Below are 18,133 nucleotides of genomic sequence, written 5' to 3'. Positions count from 1 at the left end.
AATGATTTCAGATTTTGATTTGTTGTCTTAAAGAATGTTCTGAGCCATCTAACTGATCACATGGTCCTGACAAGCTAAAAGACCAGCTGGAACAAGGCCTTTATTGGAATAAAGAATGTTTTTTAATCTAGTTTTTAAAAGTCACAACATTTGAGATTTCATGTTGGTTTAAATTATAAAAAAATAAAAAAGGGAGATGTACAACATTTTTCCATACGACAAAAAGTGGTAACAGTTACAATTTTTTTTTTTTAATTTTGGTTTATTGTTCAGTTTGTCTTAAATCTATTTTAAAATGGTGTTAAAACGCCTTCGGAACCCTGGATTCAATTTTGCCCTTTATAGTGTTTTATTTATATTGATATATTGTTGTCCAAATAAGTTTTTTTTACTCAAGAACAGTTTTCTAAAAAAAACAGTGTGAAATGCTTCTTGTTACTGTGTTTGACACCCATGTGCCAGCTTTACTACTTATGTGCGACAGTATGCCTGGCTCGTGTGCACTTGTTGCATTTCATTTGCGCACAAAAAGGCAGCCATGTGTCCGGTGGATTGACCCGGACTTGGCTTCAACACTGTCAACCTCATCACAAGCGGTGCACTGAGTAATCCCTGCTATTTTACTACCTCACTGAATTCACATGAGCCTGGAGAACAACGAGGTATAAAAAAAACCCAAAAGAAGGCTCAGATCTTTTTTTTTATGGATGTCGTAAAGTCCACAATTCTAATTTTTAATATGAAATCATCTGAGGTTCAGGGATGGCTACACAAGTTTGCTGAATGTCAATAACAACAACGCCAACTCATGCATATTGTTTGATTTTTTTCAAAGTGAACTCCATATCTATAAATGGCATTGACATCTGAAGCTGTGGGTAACCTTCAGGCATATTAGAGGCGGATTAATATGAAGGCCCCGCAGCAATAATGAGGATTGACCCTGACGTCTTGGGCTGTTGCATAACGTTACGTAAGATGAAAAAGCAAAGAAAATCAGGCATTGACTAAACAACAGCGTTGACTCAGAAGAATGTGATTTTTATGCATGTTTGAGTGTTGGCTGTCTTCATGTAAGAACATGTTGTTCCTTGATCCGTGACTATTTTGACCCATAGCGTCATTGAATTTCTTGTTGGAATGACTGTTGTTTCACTGTAAAACGTTTATTACCATCATATTACCATATGATTTTTGAACAGTTCAAAACATTGTTGTGATGTTCCTGGACGTCTCATTGAAACAATTTTACACCTCGTGATGGCAACGCTGTTTGTGTGTATGTGAGAAGTGTCAAAGGTTTGACACCATAACTCATGCCAAATACGTTTAATTAAGTTTTTGTTAACACCAAAGAGTCTGCAGTTGCATAGTCACAACAGAGTCTATAATCTGATTATTCAAGTTCCTTTCACAAGTTCTTGGAGGAAAAAATGCTGAAAAAACGGCCACACACACAAAAGTTTTTTTTTAACCTAAAAGCAATTTTACGCATACACTTAGTGTTCTTATTACAGAGGTTTTCATTGTGCAAACAATGAGTCATTGTGTACACATGTCTATAACTAGTCCATGAAAGAGGAGACAGCAAACTTGTTTTTCATCCTGTTTTGTTCCTTTTAAAGTTGCTGCTTGTCCCACACACTCTCTCTAATATAAATAATAACAGTGTGTTGATGAGGCTTCATGAAGCAGTGTCTTCATTTGCAATGGCCACCAGATGGCGCCCCATGATGTATACTCAAACTCTTAGACCAGATAAAGAAGAAAGAAGAAAATTTGACCCAGTTTTGTGAATTCTCAACAGTCCATCAATCCTTAAAATGTTTCTGCATGATGTCATCAGTAGTCATTGACAACCATAGTATTTAACTTTGTTTACATTTGACTAAACAAATTTACTTTGCTTCTGCTCAGACTCAAGGCGTCATTTAAACAAACAGATTTTCAATTGTATAACTTTTCAGATCACAGAGTGGTAAGTTATGGAAAAAAACATCAGTTATATAATTCATTTTATCCACTATCCAAGGGCATAGAAATATGTTACTCTAGTAGCTGATATCAGCCCTTAACTTATTTGAATGGGAAAATATATCTGAGATCAGAGAGCGTGAGCGCCTTACTTCCTACAAGCGTGGTAATCGTATTAACTGGTTAATCAATGCTTATTCCATTTTAAAAGATTCGGGAATTTAGAGTAAGCTTAATGCAGAGGTGGGCAAAGTGCAGCGTAGTGTAGATTGACCTCATAAGTTCAAAAATCATGTAGAAACTAACAATTGTATTTTGTATTTTAATTCTCTTTTCCATTTGAAGTCTTTTAATATGATCATAGAGTTATTGTTTAAAGAGTTTTATCCTCTGCTTTTGGAATTTTTGGGAGTATTTATTGCCCCTAGAAAACAATTAAGTGAATATAAAAATATATACAGTATTTGGAAAAAAACAACTTTTTAAATTTAAAATTTAAAACTGTTCTGTATAATAAAACATGATAATAATTGTAGCATATTAAGCTTGGTCTTATTACTTGAATTCATAATTTTCCCTCCATTAATGTGGGATGATGCCCCTGAGGAAGTTTAAAATGTGTTTTGAGTTGAATGTTTCTAGTGTCATATGAAAAAACATCACTTTATATTTTATATAAAACAATCTTAATAACATAGGCATCTATTCTAAACATGTCTTATAGGTTTTTTTGTGGCCGTATTTTTGTTGTTGAAAGAGAGATATATAATCTGTGGCAAAACGGAAGCAGATAGATTAAAGGGAGCTTTTGTAGGATAGCAGTGACACCAGCAGTGATTTATACTATAGGGACAGTAGCTCTGACACAAAGAAAGGAGGGAGACTTGGCAGAGGTGAAGTTCTCAGGTTCTCATTGTGAGGAACTTGGCAGAACAGGATTAGATGTTAGTATTATCAGAGGAACATTCATGTTGAGCCGTTAAAAGACAAAGTTAAGAAGATAGAAGTGTATGGTGTTGACACAGTTGGGATTGATTTATTGGATGAAGAATGTTAGAAATAGAAAAGGAGAAGAGGAAGAGTCACAACTTTTGTTTTCCTTAATGAAAAGAATACTTACAAATAAGAGATAATAAAATATTTTATTTCATCAAAACCAAATCCGTTGTTGATTTTTGTTTTGTTGGTTTGTTAAGTTGAGTTTGCGTCTCTGAATTTTACTTGTCCCATGCTACTGAATTCCCCATAGCCATTCCTATGCACTTGAATGCGACACACTGCCTCTTGTTTTGGAAAATGTAAATACAGATTTTGCATTACATGGTCAATTATAGTTCTTCCACGGCCTCTGTTGCAAAGGGCCTTAGACAAATGTTTGCTTTCTTTTTAAATAAAAAAAGTATTAATCAATTGCTTTGGCCTAGGGTATAAAAAAAGCCTTATATTCATGGTTTAAATTCATTTTAATAACAATAAAGAACGTATATTTGACTGCTCTACACATAGTAGTTGTAGAATGTCTAATTATTATGCACTACTGCCAGAATTGAATAACCAATTAATAAAATAATTATTGACAAAATTCACAATTATACTTAATTAATAAAGTGTTACGCAATCTCTATCTTACATATCAGAGGTTAAATCAGAACATATAGAGTATAAAGTTAACATGTCCAACTGTTTCTTTTCATCACTTTTTGTAAACCAAGACCTTCCATAAAATCAACTTGATTGTTAAAAGAAAAAGAATAATGTTGTGACTTCTAATTTGGCTTCATATTTTTAAATTTTCTTTGCCTGAAGATTATAGGAATTATGTTCTAACCTCAGGTGTGCCTTTCTTACTTCCCTCATAATCATGAAAATGATTCTCAAATAGGCCCCGTGAGCATTACGTTCCCAACCAATCCTTCTAGCCGTTGTGCCCTCGGCGCCATGAGAACTGACTTCTTTCTCAAACCACTCCCAGATAAAAAATAAAACACGATGCTCCGTCAGACCCCGGAATGTCCCACAAAGTAGATCTGGAGATTGCAGTCGGCAACTGTGACAAGACGTGGCACAATGATGCAGAGATATTAGGGAAGGAATCTGACTTGTGTTGCTCCAACTAACCACAAAATAAAAACACTTGCCCCATGATTGCTGCCTCGAAATAGACTTCAAGTAAACAACTTTGCATGACATTAGTCCAGATGTCCAGTCAAATCAAATAGATGCTAGAGGCTAACTGAAGGTGGTGCTCTTTACACTTCCTGAAAGATTGTTTTAAATATGAAAGATTTGGAATTTGACCAGATCTTTAAATCAACCTTGTTTTGGTTATCTCGTTGCCATCATCTGAAAGCTGATAACTTGATCTTTGTGTTTATGTATCTAGAAATAGAATGAAGTGATTTAAAGTTAAAACGTATTATCTAAGTTGTTAATTTGATTTTTGACATTCTACACTATAAGAACGTTAATAAAGTGTTTGTTTTTTTCCATGTTTAAACATTTATTAGACTCAAAATGATTTTTAACAGATATTTAAAACAAAATATGTCTATGACAGAAACACACTTTGAAAATTTAAGTAAATGCTTTCAAGTTGACTTTGAGGTTGAAGGGATGACACACGTAAATATAAGAGTTTTTTTTTTAAGTAATAATAGTTCTGAATGCCTGTCTCATCGTCTTACTTTTGTCCACTTGCCTTTTATTGAATTTTATGTATGCCTTTATTATTGAGACAATCATACAACTCCAACTGTACATGACTATTTAATAATAAAGTAAATACAAGTAAATAAAGAATGATACATCTACTAATTCATACATGTATAACGCATTATGTGGTAAAAACATTGGATCATTTTTTTCAAGCCACCGTCAAACCTTTAAAACGTCTCTATAGTATGTTTTCAATGATAGTCAGTTGTCTTACATTTGTAGCCATTTTATTTTGATGGCCTTGTTTTCAAGTTTTCAGTAAAATCTCTCAGCAATTTAAAGTGTTTTCCAAACAGAAAAAGTGGAAACAACTACTTCAATTCAAAACAAAAGGTATCATCATGAAGAGCGTCAATGTTTAAGACAGAGAAGTTAAGCCTGCTATCAGAGGTATGCGGGAGGTGATTGATCGGTGTTTACACTGCCTCTTGTGTCTCTGTTGCTACTGTGCAAGACCAAGAATTTGATGAATTGTCTTTACATTGTTCAACCAACACAGCATGAATGATGTACTGTCTTTCAGACTGTATTAACCATCGGTCAACTAACTTAGCTATTAATGGGTTTAAATAGTAAATGTGAGATTCTACTTTTACAAAATAATTGAGGTTATTATGTTATATCTAAGTCGCATGTTCAGCACTTCAACCACATGGACATCATCGATCCATCATTGGTTTCAATGTGTTTCCCCAAAAGCTGCATCGGGATCAACCCAAAACAGGTGCGGAGATCTATGAATCGTGGGTGTGTGACAGGTTCACTCATAAACATGCACATGCCTGACATGTTGGTGTTGGCAGTAATTACAAGCAGATGTGATCCTGGAGGAGGTTTGGGGTCGGTATGAGCAATCTTTTACGTGCTTGCATGACCCACAGAGTGAAAAGAAAAAAAAAAAAAAAGCCATTGAGAAATCTTAGCATTCTTCTGGATTAGCCCTGCGGCACAGAAACCCTGCTCAAGGGTCAGTCGGACGTAGCAACAAAGACAAGAGTGGCAACAATGACGGTATCTTGAGAAAAACGTCTATTGCATCTTTTATCTGAATCCACGTAAAATCACTCAGCACGTTAACAACCCACTTAAGTAAGTTTTTATTGGAATTTGGTTGGTTAATGTACAAAAAAATAAAGATAAAGATGATGTTAATGTCAAATATATTGCTCTTAAAAATATAGAAGAATTTCTGTTTTGTGGACAACAACACACAACTGCAACAGAAACATTTGCCAAAACTGCTTCTATAATTCTTAAACCATTGTTCATCCATTGTAAACAATACAAAGATACAACTTTGATTACAAACCCTATCTATATTTAGACCTGTAGAAACTTTTTGTTGCTGCTTATTGCATTTTGGTCTGGCCGAAATGCAGATTGGAAGTGCTTTAATACGTTTTCCCACAAGGTCTACAAAGTTTAAGCACACAACAGACCGCAGCCACATCAAATCAACAACTCCGGCTGGAAGATCCCTTGATATCTTCAAAGTCTTCTGTGTGGGAACCAATTTTTTGCTCAGTAAAACAACATTGGACGAAGAAAAAGTCGACAAGACAAGTCTAGTGTTCAGACTAGTTCGACATTCACCTGCAACGCTGCTAGGTGACTCGTATTAATATCTTTGAAGAACCTGAAAAGGCACCACACAAATATTAAAATGAATGACAGTAGGAGAAAGAATAACATGGACAAAACTAAACCCACTTCTATTAGGTTTTAACTACCATGTCTTTGTTGACTCGTCATTTCTTTGTTGACTCGTCTTGAGACGTAGTCGGTCCAGCTTGTCCTGGGTCTACCTCGTGGTGTCCTACTGTGTGGGACACATCACCACTATCTTGTTCTTTCAGTCACTGCTCATCGTTGGTGACCATAGGATGAGGGTAGGCACGTAGATCGACTGCTGCGAGCTTTGCTTTTTGGTTTCTTTGTTGACTATCTAAGTCAAATTTTTCTTCTTTATTATGTGTATTTATTGATTTATGTTGCATGCAATCTTCTATTTTGAATGGTATTGGGAAAGAAACCTGTTAATTTTGCAGTTATGGGGAAATAAATAAATAAAAAATAATGCTGGATCAGTAAATAAAAATGAGCCAAACCAAAGCTTTAAAACTGAGCACCGTACCAAATGGTTTGTGAAGCGTTATGACTCTATTAGCCAATTAAGTCCAACACCCTGTGATGCTGTGTGTCGGCCCCTTTTAAGGGAGAGTTGGTCTGAAGTTTGCAAAGCTATAACCATTAGAGAAACAGATCAGACTCCATAATAGAAACTTTTCCCTTTGCCTTTGTTTTCATTTATTTAGAGCTGCAGGTTGAATTGTCAAGTGAACATGAGTGAATGAATGGGGATTTCAACTAGGTACATGTTTGTGAAAATGATTTTCATGAGACTGATGGTCAGCAGTTGCCTTGAGGCAAAAAAAAGAAAATCAATGCTAAAAGCTTTCATAAACTTCCTTCCTTGTTTGGTTTTTAAAGTGTCCATCAACATACTGTAGTGCAGTGGCATTGATTTACTATATATATATATATATATATATATATATATATATATATATATATATATATATACTATAGACTATAAACTATAGATTTATATGATTTAAATGATGTTTGGTTATGCAACTGTTTCCAAAGTAGCTCAAATCAAGAGGACTTTCGTAATCGCTGTTATTTTCACCTTGTACTCTGTATCATAGCAACAAGTTTTCCGGGGGCCTCATTGAGTGAATATGGTGCTTACATGTCACTTGGTGCCATTTTCCTCACTTTGTGTCTTTTGTTAGTGTGTCACTGTAGTCATGGAAACCAGCTTTTTATTTTCTTCTTGAAATTTGATTTGCGTCAAAGGCCCTTTAAAAAAAATAAATAAAAGAGAATCAAATTAAATTTTACCTACCTTATTACCTTGTAATTTTATGGGGACTTGTATATAACAGTTGTCCATCTGTTTCAACTCACTTTATTCCTTTATTTAAATTGAAATAAAATACTGTATATGATGGTTCGATTTTGTTACATTTTAAATCATTTGAAAGCAAACCATTACATTTCTGATGAACATTTTGTTTATTGCTGACTTATTGTGAAGAGATTGTCTATCGGTGTGTTGATGAAGCATCATTAAGCAGTATCCGTTTGTTGTAGTCTCTAGTCTATAATATATTGCTTTGAACAGCTAATCCATTGAAACATCATATTATTTTGAACTTGGGGCTTCATCATCACTAGTATGGCATAGATTAATTGAGTCAAACCTTAAGTGCCAGAGGCAAGTCATGCTATGGTGTATTTGATGGGTTAGAAAAAAGCTGTGAAGTTAAACTGAGATGCTTTATGCTAAAATTATCTTTTAACAAATAAAGTGCAGTATTAACACAACATTCTGTTTAGACAATTTTTTAGCTATTAAAATAATCTAATACATTTAGTTTGAATCATGTCTGTGTTTTGGGCATCCCCCTGCTGATGAAAGAAATATGTATGTTTTTCCCCCCAAACTGATTTATTTTGCAACACAAACTGAGGCAACCCTTGCTATGCCCCCCTAATTCCTGGAAATTCAAACTGATAACATGATCTGGGAAAACTCAAACTCCTTTTGAGTATAAAAAGTATAAGATGCACATTGCACAAGTAGAAAAAGGAGTTCTGACGTGCTTTGATATATAATAAATAGATTCCAAAACATACTTGAAAGCAAAGTGAAATCACACAATGCTGACTTGATTCATCTGTATCACATCTACAGAAAAAAAAGCTGGTCTGCATGTCTTTAGATGCAACAAAGACCAGAGAAGAAAATCAAAGTGATGGCAAAAGTGGTTGCAGATGTCTTCTTCACCTCCATAAATCACACAACTATATGGTATGACAGTCTTCATAATAAGGTAGAAAATGGATCGCCATAGCGGGCTTTGGAAAGTCATGGTTGGTGATCTTGAATTAGCAAGAGTGCAGGTCACTGGCTTTCGACTCATTGTTGCGAAAAGTCCAGCGTTGATGGTTCTCCCTCGGCTCTTGTCCCTTCTGTCAGCATTCCACAGGTTTCAGGGCCCAACACTCAAGGAGTGAAGCTCATCCATCCACTTCAGCAATCCTGCTGGGCAGAACCAGCTCAACCAAAGAATGGGCCTCTTATTTAACTTCTCCCACTGTTTGTCTTTTCTACCGCGGAGTGTGTGTAGATGTGTACAAGCACCCCTCAAGCTGTGTGTGAGGTCAAGCAGGAGGGGAAAGGGTTTCCTCACCCAGCGATAAGGACTTGCTAACACACAGACCCGTCAAACACTACATTTCTTTGGGCTACACACACTCTCAAGCGACTCTCCGGGCCGCCAAGCTCTTATTATGCTAGCTCGGCTCTGCTGCTTTACTGCACTGAATGGGGTCTGAATAACACAAAACTGTTTGACAATGGAATGGAACAAAAATATTTTTCAAATCGTTATTAAAATATAAAAAAGTTGAAGGATTACCAAGACAGAAGCTTGCTGGAAAGGGTTGTGTATCTTTCTAAATCTTAGCCCTTATTAGGGAATATAATTCCTACTGGTTCGACTAAAATGTTGATTTTCTATTAATACACTTTTAAATAGGCTTTGACAGTAGGTTATTTACGAGAACCATTTCTAATCATCGAAGGAATCATGTTTCTTCGCTGGCACTTTACACATTATTTATAGCAATATTAAGTATGGTAATGATTCAAATCTTCATTATCTTCATACTGTAACAGACAGTTTTATTAGTTTAAGTTGTGTGACTGCTAGGAGATTGATGGAAACACTGGAGTCAAAATGCTTTCTTCTGTTTTCTGTCTTTTTGACAACTCATTCACTCAAAAATATTACACACGTATTGTCATCTTAAAGAGCAATTTCTTTAATCAATCATTTTCAATTCACACAAAATTAAATCTCAAGCTGGGGGCAACACTACAACTGTGGAAAATGTTGAATAATTGTTGTTGCACCGTTATATATAGTCATTTTGAGCAGGACCTTTTTTACGCCTACCAAGTATGAAAGACGAAGCACTGAAAATGACCCTTGTAAACCTTCTGTCTGGATAAGGCATTAGATAAATTGTCTCTTCCCACTCTCCTCTTTCCTGACCTCATCTCTCTGTAGACAAAAAGGAATGCATGACCAGAGATTTGAATGACTCAAACGTTCATTAAAGCCCACTCTGGATTTCCATAGTTCCATCGAAATTGCATTCAGTTTTGATTGCGAGGCGGTAAAAAGGAGAAACATGTCTCCTGCAAAAAAATGAACAGGATGTCTGTTTTCTATACACTTCATAACACCCCCCCCCCCCACGCCCCTTCACATATGCTGTATGTCTTTTATGATAGTTTATGTTGAAGCATATTGCAAATCCATCTGCGCTTTAGGATGTCCTGACTTGCACCAAGAATTTTTCCACTAGCTTTTGTTTATGTGTGCATGACAGACTCAAGCTCTTAAATAAGATCTGTTTTGGCAAACTTTGCATGTGAGAAATGTACTTAAAAAAGTTATTTTTTATTGATATGGTTTTAAATAGTGAAGCTAATGTAAAAGTGCAAAAGCTGCAGTTCACTGATTGTCCACTTGAGGCTGGCAGCCGAAAAAAACTGTAAGTGATGTTTATGCCCATTTAAAAATAAACAAACAGACTTTTACAGAATGGAAAAAAAAAAAAAAGCCTGGTAAAACAAACTGCCTGGGTCTTAAACGCATATTTTACCATCGACACACAATGTAAGCGGATCCTTTTTTTCTCTTTTCTTTTTGGTTATAATCCCTTTTCTGTAAATTTGAATAATTAGGGCTGTGGTTGACTTGACTGACAAGTAAGCGTGACTTAGCTGCCCTAGCCTAAACTAAATCGATGTGGTTTCATCGCTCCTAAACTAAATAGATGTGGTTTCATCGCCCCAATCATACGTTTTCCAACTTGAACTTTCGACCAGAGTCTGGCTAAACTGGAAGACTGCATTTCCAAGATGTATGATTTACAGACAGGTGACGTCACATCTTCTTCATCCATATCTTATTCAGTCTATGGTCTGTGTGCGACTGGCTCATACGCACCGTTTTGAAAACAATCCATGAGCTATAATTGCGACTGTCTGTCTGCCAGACTCCAGCCTATACAGTTCCTGAATTCCTTTTCCCTCCTATGCTTAACGTCTCAGTCACGAAAGATGCTCCTTTTCTGTTATTGATCAGTCAAAATCATATTTGAATGAAAGAAGATTATCATGGCGTCATATGCATTTATGCCTCAGTTGTCCACAAATGCCACATTTGAAGATAAGTCATTTTCAATCATGAGGAAACCCTATGGCAGATCTATGTTTAAAAAAACTTGTACATTCACAGTGCTTTTATGGAGTATATTTTACTGTTTAATGCCATAATTAAGAAGAAAATAATAACCCAAATACTACTGTCTGTGTTACTTTTTGTTCAGGGGGATTTTACCTGGCGCAGCTTGTCGGGCCGGAGTGTGCGCTTGATGCCGGTTGCCATCCAAAGTCTGTCCGAGCTTGAGAGAGCCCGGCTTCAAGAAGTAGCCTTTATCCGTTTACATCAGGATCACGATGTGGGCTGTCAGATAACCATGCCAAAAGGTGAGTTCATGAAACAACTTTTGTGAGTCCTGGCACTTGTGAGTTGTGGGATTTACTACTTCAACATTTCTGAGATAGTATTTGAGATAAATGTGGGTGTTATTTTGACCAAACCCTTAAAATGTAGTGCTGTTTAACACATATAAATGTACACATGCAACTGAAGTCCTACACCACATCCTGTTTGTCTCTAGTCAGATCAAAAGCACAAGGTGTGGTGTAGGTATTGTCTGGGCCCTTTGCTCACACACACCGGAATTCATCAGCATCAGAAACTGTAAATATGAATTTCAAATCAAATAGTTGAGTTGAGGTATCTCTATTGAAATTAATTTAGTCAAAATGTTCATGTTTTTATTTCCAACTTAATTTCCTGGAAACAAGTGTATTAGATGTAAAACTAATGTAAAAATTGTTCTCTAGACATTTTAGTCGAGGCTTATATATATATATATATGTAAGTATATGAAACAAAATGTAGATGGAATTGAAGATGATAAAATGAGAAAAAGTGGTAGTATTTAAGTGATTGACTGTATTGAAAACAATAAAACATAAACACTGACTTAGTACATAGCAGATAACACTAACATTTACACTTGGGATTAAAAAAAAAAGTTTATAATCACTGTTTAAACACTGTTAAAGCAGCCTAAATTTCCATTTTCAGCTACTAAAGTTGCTTGAATAGGAATTATATCAAATTAAAATGGTTTGCGCAGTAATATTCTCTCTGGGGACTTTCCAGTTTTTATTACCTTCTTTTTGGGTCAATAACAACTGATCATTCAGTCGCCATCAGACCCTAAAAACATGTTGAAGACATAATGCATGCGTTTAAAGATACAGTGAAGCTAATGGATTATCCGCAGCCTTACATTCCAGGAGAAGTTTAAAGCACTCCCCCTCACAGTTAATACCAACCTGTCTCTGACACGTATGTTTTGCAGATCCCTTCATGGCTGCCATGTGTGTTCCAGCGAATTCTTGAATTTTTGCAAACCATCAACTAGCCTTTTATGTTTTGGGGTTGCAAGTTGAATGATCGTAACCCAGTTTCTCAACATTTAAAAATAAAAGTAAGGCGAAGATTGACCTTGGATGGAAAAAGCAAGGGGATGGAGCAGAGATAAAGGTTCGGTTTTAGAATTGGCAAGAGTAAAACTAGTGAGATTTGGAGGTTTGGGGGATTTCCGCTCAGCTTTGGGAGCCATCTGTCAAAAATCCAAACCATTTCCTATCTGCTTCTTCTCCCTCCGTCCATCACATCTGCTTTCCTTCTCCTCGTATTTCACACCCTTTCCCAACCATGTTACCCCACTAAATTCCTGACCTTCCAGTCTTAAATCTGTGCAGCTTCAGGGTGAAGCAACGCTAACTGATAAAACAACAACAGTAACTGAAGAGGTTCAGTGTGTTGAGAGTTGTCAGCAAGTGTTAAACTGCGGGGAAATTCAACCGTATTTCTGACGCAACTGGCTCAGGCTGCCCCTAAGTGTTCAGTGGGAGCAGGATAGAATTTCCTGAACATCTTATTTGATACAGCTGAAAGAACATCTGTAGTTCAGACTGAGGTTTTGAATCCAGTTTTGCAAGCAAGTTAACAAACTTAAGCGTATCAAAATAGATTCTAAAAATGACAGTATCTTAGGTTGTAGACTAAACCAAACCATCGGTTACCCTGTTTGCCCCTATATTGACGCCAGTGATGTGCCTAGCATGGCTTTTATAAACCGTACTGTTTGGACACATGTCAGGGAAGTTACAATTTATTGCTAAGCATCATCAAGCATGTTTATTCCATTATCAAGTCAAACCTTGAGATCAGTTTTAAAACAAGTAGAGGCAACCATTGATCAGGATTATTTGAGTTTGTAGTTTTAGAACTGCAGAAACAGTCACTGCATTCAACTACTTAAGACGACAATATTAATGTTGTAATATTTGACAGCACACAAGAAGTGCTAGAAACTTAATATAGGGTTCCATCACTATCCAACATATTCCATTAAAGGGGGAAAAACTGTATATAGTTAAAAAATGATAAGTATTAACTACAGAAAGTTAAAAAGAAAAGGGTCTTCAAGAAACCTTTTTTTTTTAAGACAGTGTGTCTTTAAACTTTTTCAAAGGAAAGTCAACACAAGCTTGAAACTTTCAAAGGTTTTTATCATTTTTATTACTCAGAAAAATCAATCAAATTAACAAAGTGCCATATTATATTTATTTTGTGTTATGGATTAAAAGAAAATTGGTTCTGTTCAATCTTAGCAACGCAACAAACCTTTTCAAGTGAAGACAAAAACTATAAATGTCTGTTTTTTTCTTGTACTTCCAGATCTCCCTATACATATTGATCATTGACACCCAGATAAATGTAGAAATATTGATTGTTGTTTAAACTGAGGTTTTAAAAAGGATATATATTTATCAGATGTTTTTAAATATGTATTTTTAAAGGAAGATAAATAAGGACTGTTATTTTCCAGATTAATGCTTATAATGGTTTTGTTGTTTCATTTTTTTCCCTTTATGATGTACAGTTGAAAAAAGCAAAAACAAAACTCTGGCCTTACCCTAACCCTCATTTCATGACTGATGAATGACACAGAATCAACACATGTCAAAGTGATTCAAATGTAAATGTTGCTATATTTACAGAAGAAAAGCACATCATTAGCTTGTTTCAACAATATTTTGTTGATCTTGATTAGCTATAGTTTAAGACATGATACAAAAAACAGAAAACAGCCAGCTCTATGTTCAGGTTGATTCAGTCTTCCATTGCATCTTTGTTATATGTCTTTGATCCTATGTATTATCTTACATGAGAGTAAAAACGCAAGGTCAGGTCGAATAAACAATATTTAATAAACTCCAACAGATGCTGACTAAGTCCATGGCCAATTCCGTCAGACGATTCCGTTAAGCGGATTTGACTTCATAGACAGGCTTCCTCCCGTGGCTAATTCATGTCTGCATTCTTGACACAAGCTCATTAGATGAAAAACTAGAGGGCAAAGAGCAAAGAAAGACGAATCACGTTTGGTTTATTTTTGTCTTCCTCTACAGATGGACAGAAGAGGAAGAAATCACTGAGGAGGAAGTTGGACTCGTTAGCGAAAGAAAAGAGCAAGGACAAAGGTAGGGTCAGTCGTGGAGTGAGCTCTCACTGTGTCCCCCCTCCTCTGGCGGTCACGACGCTCCCCCCCACCACTTAAGACGGAAGTCTAGTGGTGGTCTACTGCCCCGCAGGCAGGTGAACTGATAGGTTACAAAAACAACTTTGCCTTCACGCTTTGTTTTCTGGATTAGGCTGCTTAGAAAAGCAGTCCAGAGTGAGTCACTTGATATGGTTGTATATGTGAAGAAGGAAAAAGGATATACTGTAACAGTGTGACGTGTTTTGAACGGTGTTTTGATTGTCATACGCAGAGGCTTAAGTTTAAACTGGTGTCAGTGTGTAACCGTCCACCTTGCTATAAACAAACTACGAGAAAGAGAATTTAACCCTTGTGTTATCTCGGTCATTCACCTTGATCTAGAAACAACGCAAACACAAACACATTTCATCATGGGCCTTTGGGTCACCATGACCCTGATATAACACAAGGGTTAATGAACGGTCATGCATATTCCAACCAGTTATGTTTCTTTGAATGAAAGCAAAACATTTTACTCACTGTGTTGTAACAGCCATGTCTGCCTGTATCCTCATGAATCCTTCATCCCTGTTGATTATTCTTTATTCAAAACAGAGAAACAAATCAACATTTTCCAGTTAGGGATACATTTTGAAAAAAAAACAAACATAATTATCGAAACATTAACATGGAAAATTTGAGAGTATGTTTCCATTAATATATCCACATCAAATACAGACACATTTCCATATTACAATAATACAGCATTTATTCCCTTATATATCTCAATATTTACTTAAAATCGTCTCTGCAACAAAATGTACCCTGTTTAACTTACTTTAGCTGATTTCACAAACGTCTTGAAATCTCAATAAGTTGCAAACTGACAATAGATTAGGTGATAGTTTGTAATGATCGACTTATATTTCTTTACTGATGGCCGATTTTGTTGAATGTTGAATTAAGTTTTTAAAAAGCAAAAACAATAAACATGTTTAAATTTGCTTCAGATTACAGATTACATCAAGTATGATTGGAAATAACGGGCGAGTAAGTAAGTAAGTAATTTGTATTTATATAGCGCTTTTAAAATAGTACATATATTATAATATAGTAAGATTCATAACTTTAATAATTCAAGGATTTTAAAGATTGTTAATAATCTTTCATATAACTAGGAAACGGTGACCCAGTGAGACATATATAAAATTATTAAAACAATAATTATATTAATTAATTTAAAAAGAAATATACATTTACATAAGAAAATGTGTTTAAGGGCTTAAGCCTACTAAAAAAAGCTTTGCTTTTCTGGAGATAAAATCTTGTTTACCGTAACCACAACCCCTCCACTGTGATTGGCCAATCATTGAGGCTTGGTTTGAAGTCTCCACCTCCAAGGAACTATAAACTAAGTAGGGGGTGATTACTACTGAAGACCATTATTACATCATAATGGGCATCACTATTATAACCTCTCGTTCGCTGAGATTTCAAAATGGGGGAGACATGTATAAAGTAATCACTTCAAAACATGGTCACGTTGAGAGACTTACTGCATCTTGGAGAGGAAGACTTTAACATTTTAAACATGTGAGTGAGTCAGGACATTAGTTGATCTTTAACCTGTTTGAAGGAAAAGGTAACAATACAATAAACAATACTAATAAACAATGTGTTTAAATAGCAAGACAAATGTTCCTCAGTCTCTCTCTACTTAACATCTATAACTGTAATTTATCTTAGGAATGATAATAATACAAATTATGATGCAATTATTATTTTTATTATAATGGAAATGCATTTTATTTAAAGGTACCATGTAGTAAGTATAATGGTTGGATAGTATAAAGTATGAATTTATACAGTCTATTGTTTGATAGTATAGTATGCAATAAACACTAAGTGTGTCTTTTTCAATTCATCAATCTATCACTGACAGAGGTTCCCTTTAATGATGAAGTGTCCTGAAGTTTAAAGGAGAGTTCTTCAACACGGATGATAGCTTTGCTTACACTCCCCCCTGACATCCCTTATGTCCTTTTCTAACCGTTTTTGGGTTGAACAAACCGTCTTCTTTAATCAGTTTGCTCAGGCACTTCCTGTCGACTGGTGAGATGCTGCTACTCTAACAGACCACAACAATGAGAGTGGCTTTGCACTGTCATGGTCTGTGCATCCTGGAAGTCTGTTGTTCATGACAAAGAGCTCAAATTTCACTTTGACCCCAACTAGTGTCTGTATCTTTTATTCGTTTTAAGATGAATAAACCAGGAAGGAGTTCTGCCACCTTTCCTGTCCCCTTAACTCAGAGCGTTTGCCATGCTTGTAAGGCCCGGTCATTTGCAGATTCTTATGCCTCAATAGAATAAATGTATGTCTATGTTTTTTAACTTCAAAGAATGGGTGGCAGGAAGAGCTCACAACAAATGCAAACAGTACAACAACATTAAACCACAACTGGACTTGTAGTCCGGGGACACGTATTGCTGACGGACCAGTGAATGAAAGCAGACGAGTTGAACAAACTTAGTTGGAACAAGAAGTGAAAATATACAAATTTCACTACTTGACTTTAACAAATCGATAATAGTTTAATATATACATTTCCCATTTTAAAAATCTTTTCTCCACTTTTCTCTTGGGTCTGTCAGTCCGTCAGGAATATGGGTCCCCCGAACATGGGTTCAAATTAGTTCCTTTATGAGTTTTGCCGTTGCGTTGTAATTTAATGGTAGATTTATTGCGCTGTTTGCATATTTCTCATCTACCATAGAAGGGAATGGCAAACTTTTAGTGAGGATTATTTTCCTTCCGTAACTTATTTTTGGTCATTTGGTCATAAAAATTATTGTCATGAAAGTCATGCATTGTGTTAAGGCCAAAAAGTTTCAAAATCAGAGGGCGTGATAGCATTATGTCATACATGTTCTTGCCACGTATGCACTGCGAAGACTTAAAAAATTGTCCTTCTTTGTTCTGCACATTGAATGACTCAGACTGGATGATTTATACTCCAAGTTAAAGTGGGTGCATGTGTGTAACCGTCATGTTATGTAAGCCTTGAGAGTTGCAGAACAAATTCATTGTGTCACGGTGTTAGTGGTCATGTTGTTCGTGGACTGCAGCCCTCCAGTTGTGGCTGTGGAATGCATTTTGCTTTTCTCCCCCAGTTCTTCCCAACACGCACGCCTGCACACACACACACACACACACACTAACACTTGCACAAACTAACGCACATGCGGAACAGCTGCATCTGCTTTGTGAGCCTGGGACTCTGTGGTTCTGTATAAATGAGTCTATAACTTGTGATTGCCCAGCATGACATAATTTTGTGTGTGTATTTAAAAGTGTGTGTGTGTGTGTGAGAGAGAGGGAGAAAAAGATCGTACATGTGCTTGGGCCAGGACAACTCCCATTAAAAACAGAAATTAGGCCATGAGGTTTTGACTACGGTTTCATGTGAACCTTCGCTCAGCATGTCTCTATCAACTTGTCAGGAAAAGCAAGTGAAATGACAAATATACACTTGCTGTCGCTTTTGATTAGTTTGGACTGAAATGTTGGAAACCAGTCAAACTGGTTTTGGCTCGTATCCATTGCGGAATTTTGGGCTTCAATTTCTTGTGACCAAACTTTTTTTTTTTGGATCAAATGAGGAGCA

The 18,133-nt window shown here is 36.0% G+C and overlaps 1 protein-coding gene across 2 annotated transcripts in view; it reads left to right on the top strand.

The window, feature by feature from the left end:
- LOC148080120 (rho GTPase-activating protein 6-like) overlaps window positions 1-18,133 on the top strand; it is a 65,105-nt gene that overhangs the window by 37,206 nt on the left and 9,766 nt on the right. For both annotated transcript variants that reach the window (XR_015711343.1, XM_087791679.1), the window contains exons 2-3: window positions 11,164-11,323; window positions 14,396-14,467. Coding sequence is in view for 1 of the 2 variants with exons in the window: in XM_087791679.1 (XP_087647805.1) it covers window positions 11,164-11,323; window positions 14,396-14,467 (232 nt within the window). In the remaining variant the exon portion in view is untranslated. The remainder of the gene's footprint in view (window positions 1-11,163; window positions 11,324-14,395; window positions 14,468-18,133) is intronic.

The sequence above is a fragment of the Callionymus lyra genome, chromosome 5, assembly GCF_982586985.1.
Source record: "Callionymus lyra chromosome 5, fCalLyr1.hap1.1, whole genome shotgun sequence".
In the NCBI taxonomy this organism is placed as follows: domain Eukaryota; kingdom Metazoa; phylum Chordata; class Actinopteri; order Syngnathiformes; family Callionymidae; genus Callionymus; species Callionymus lyra.
The sequence above is the reverse complement of the archived record's forward strand: the minus strand, read 5'-3'. Positions and strand labels throughout refer to the sequence as shown.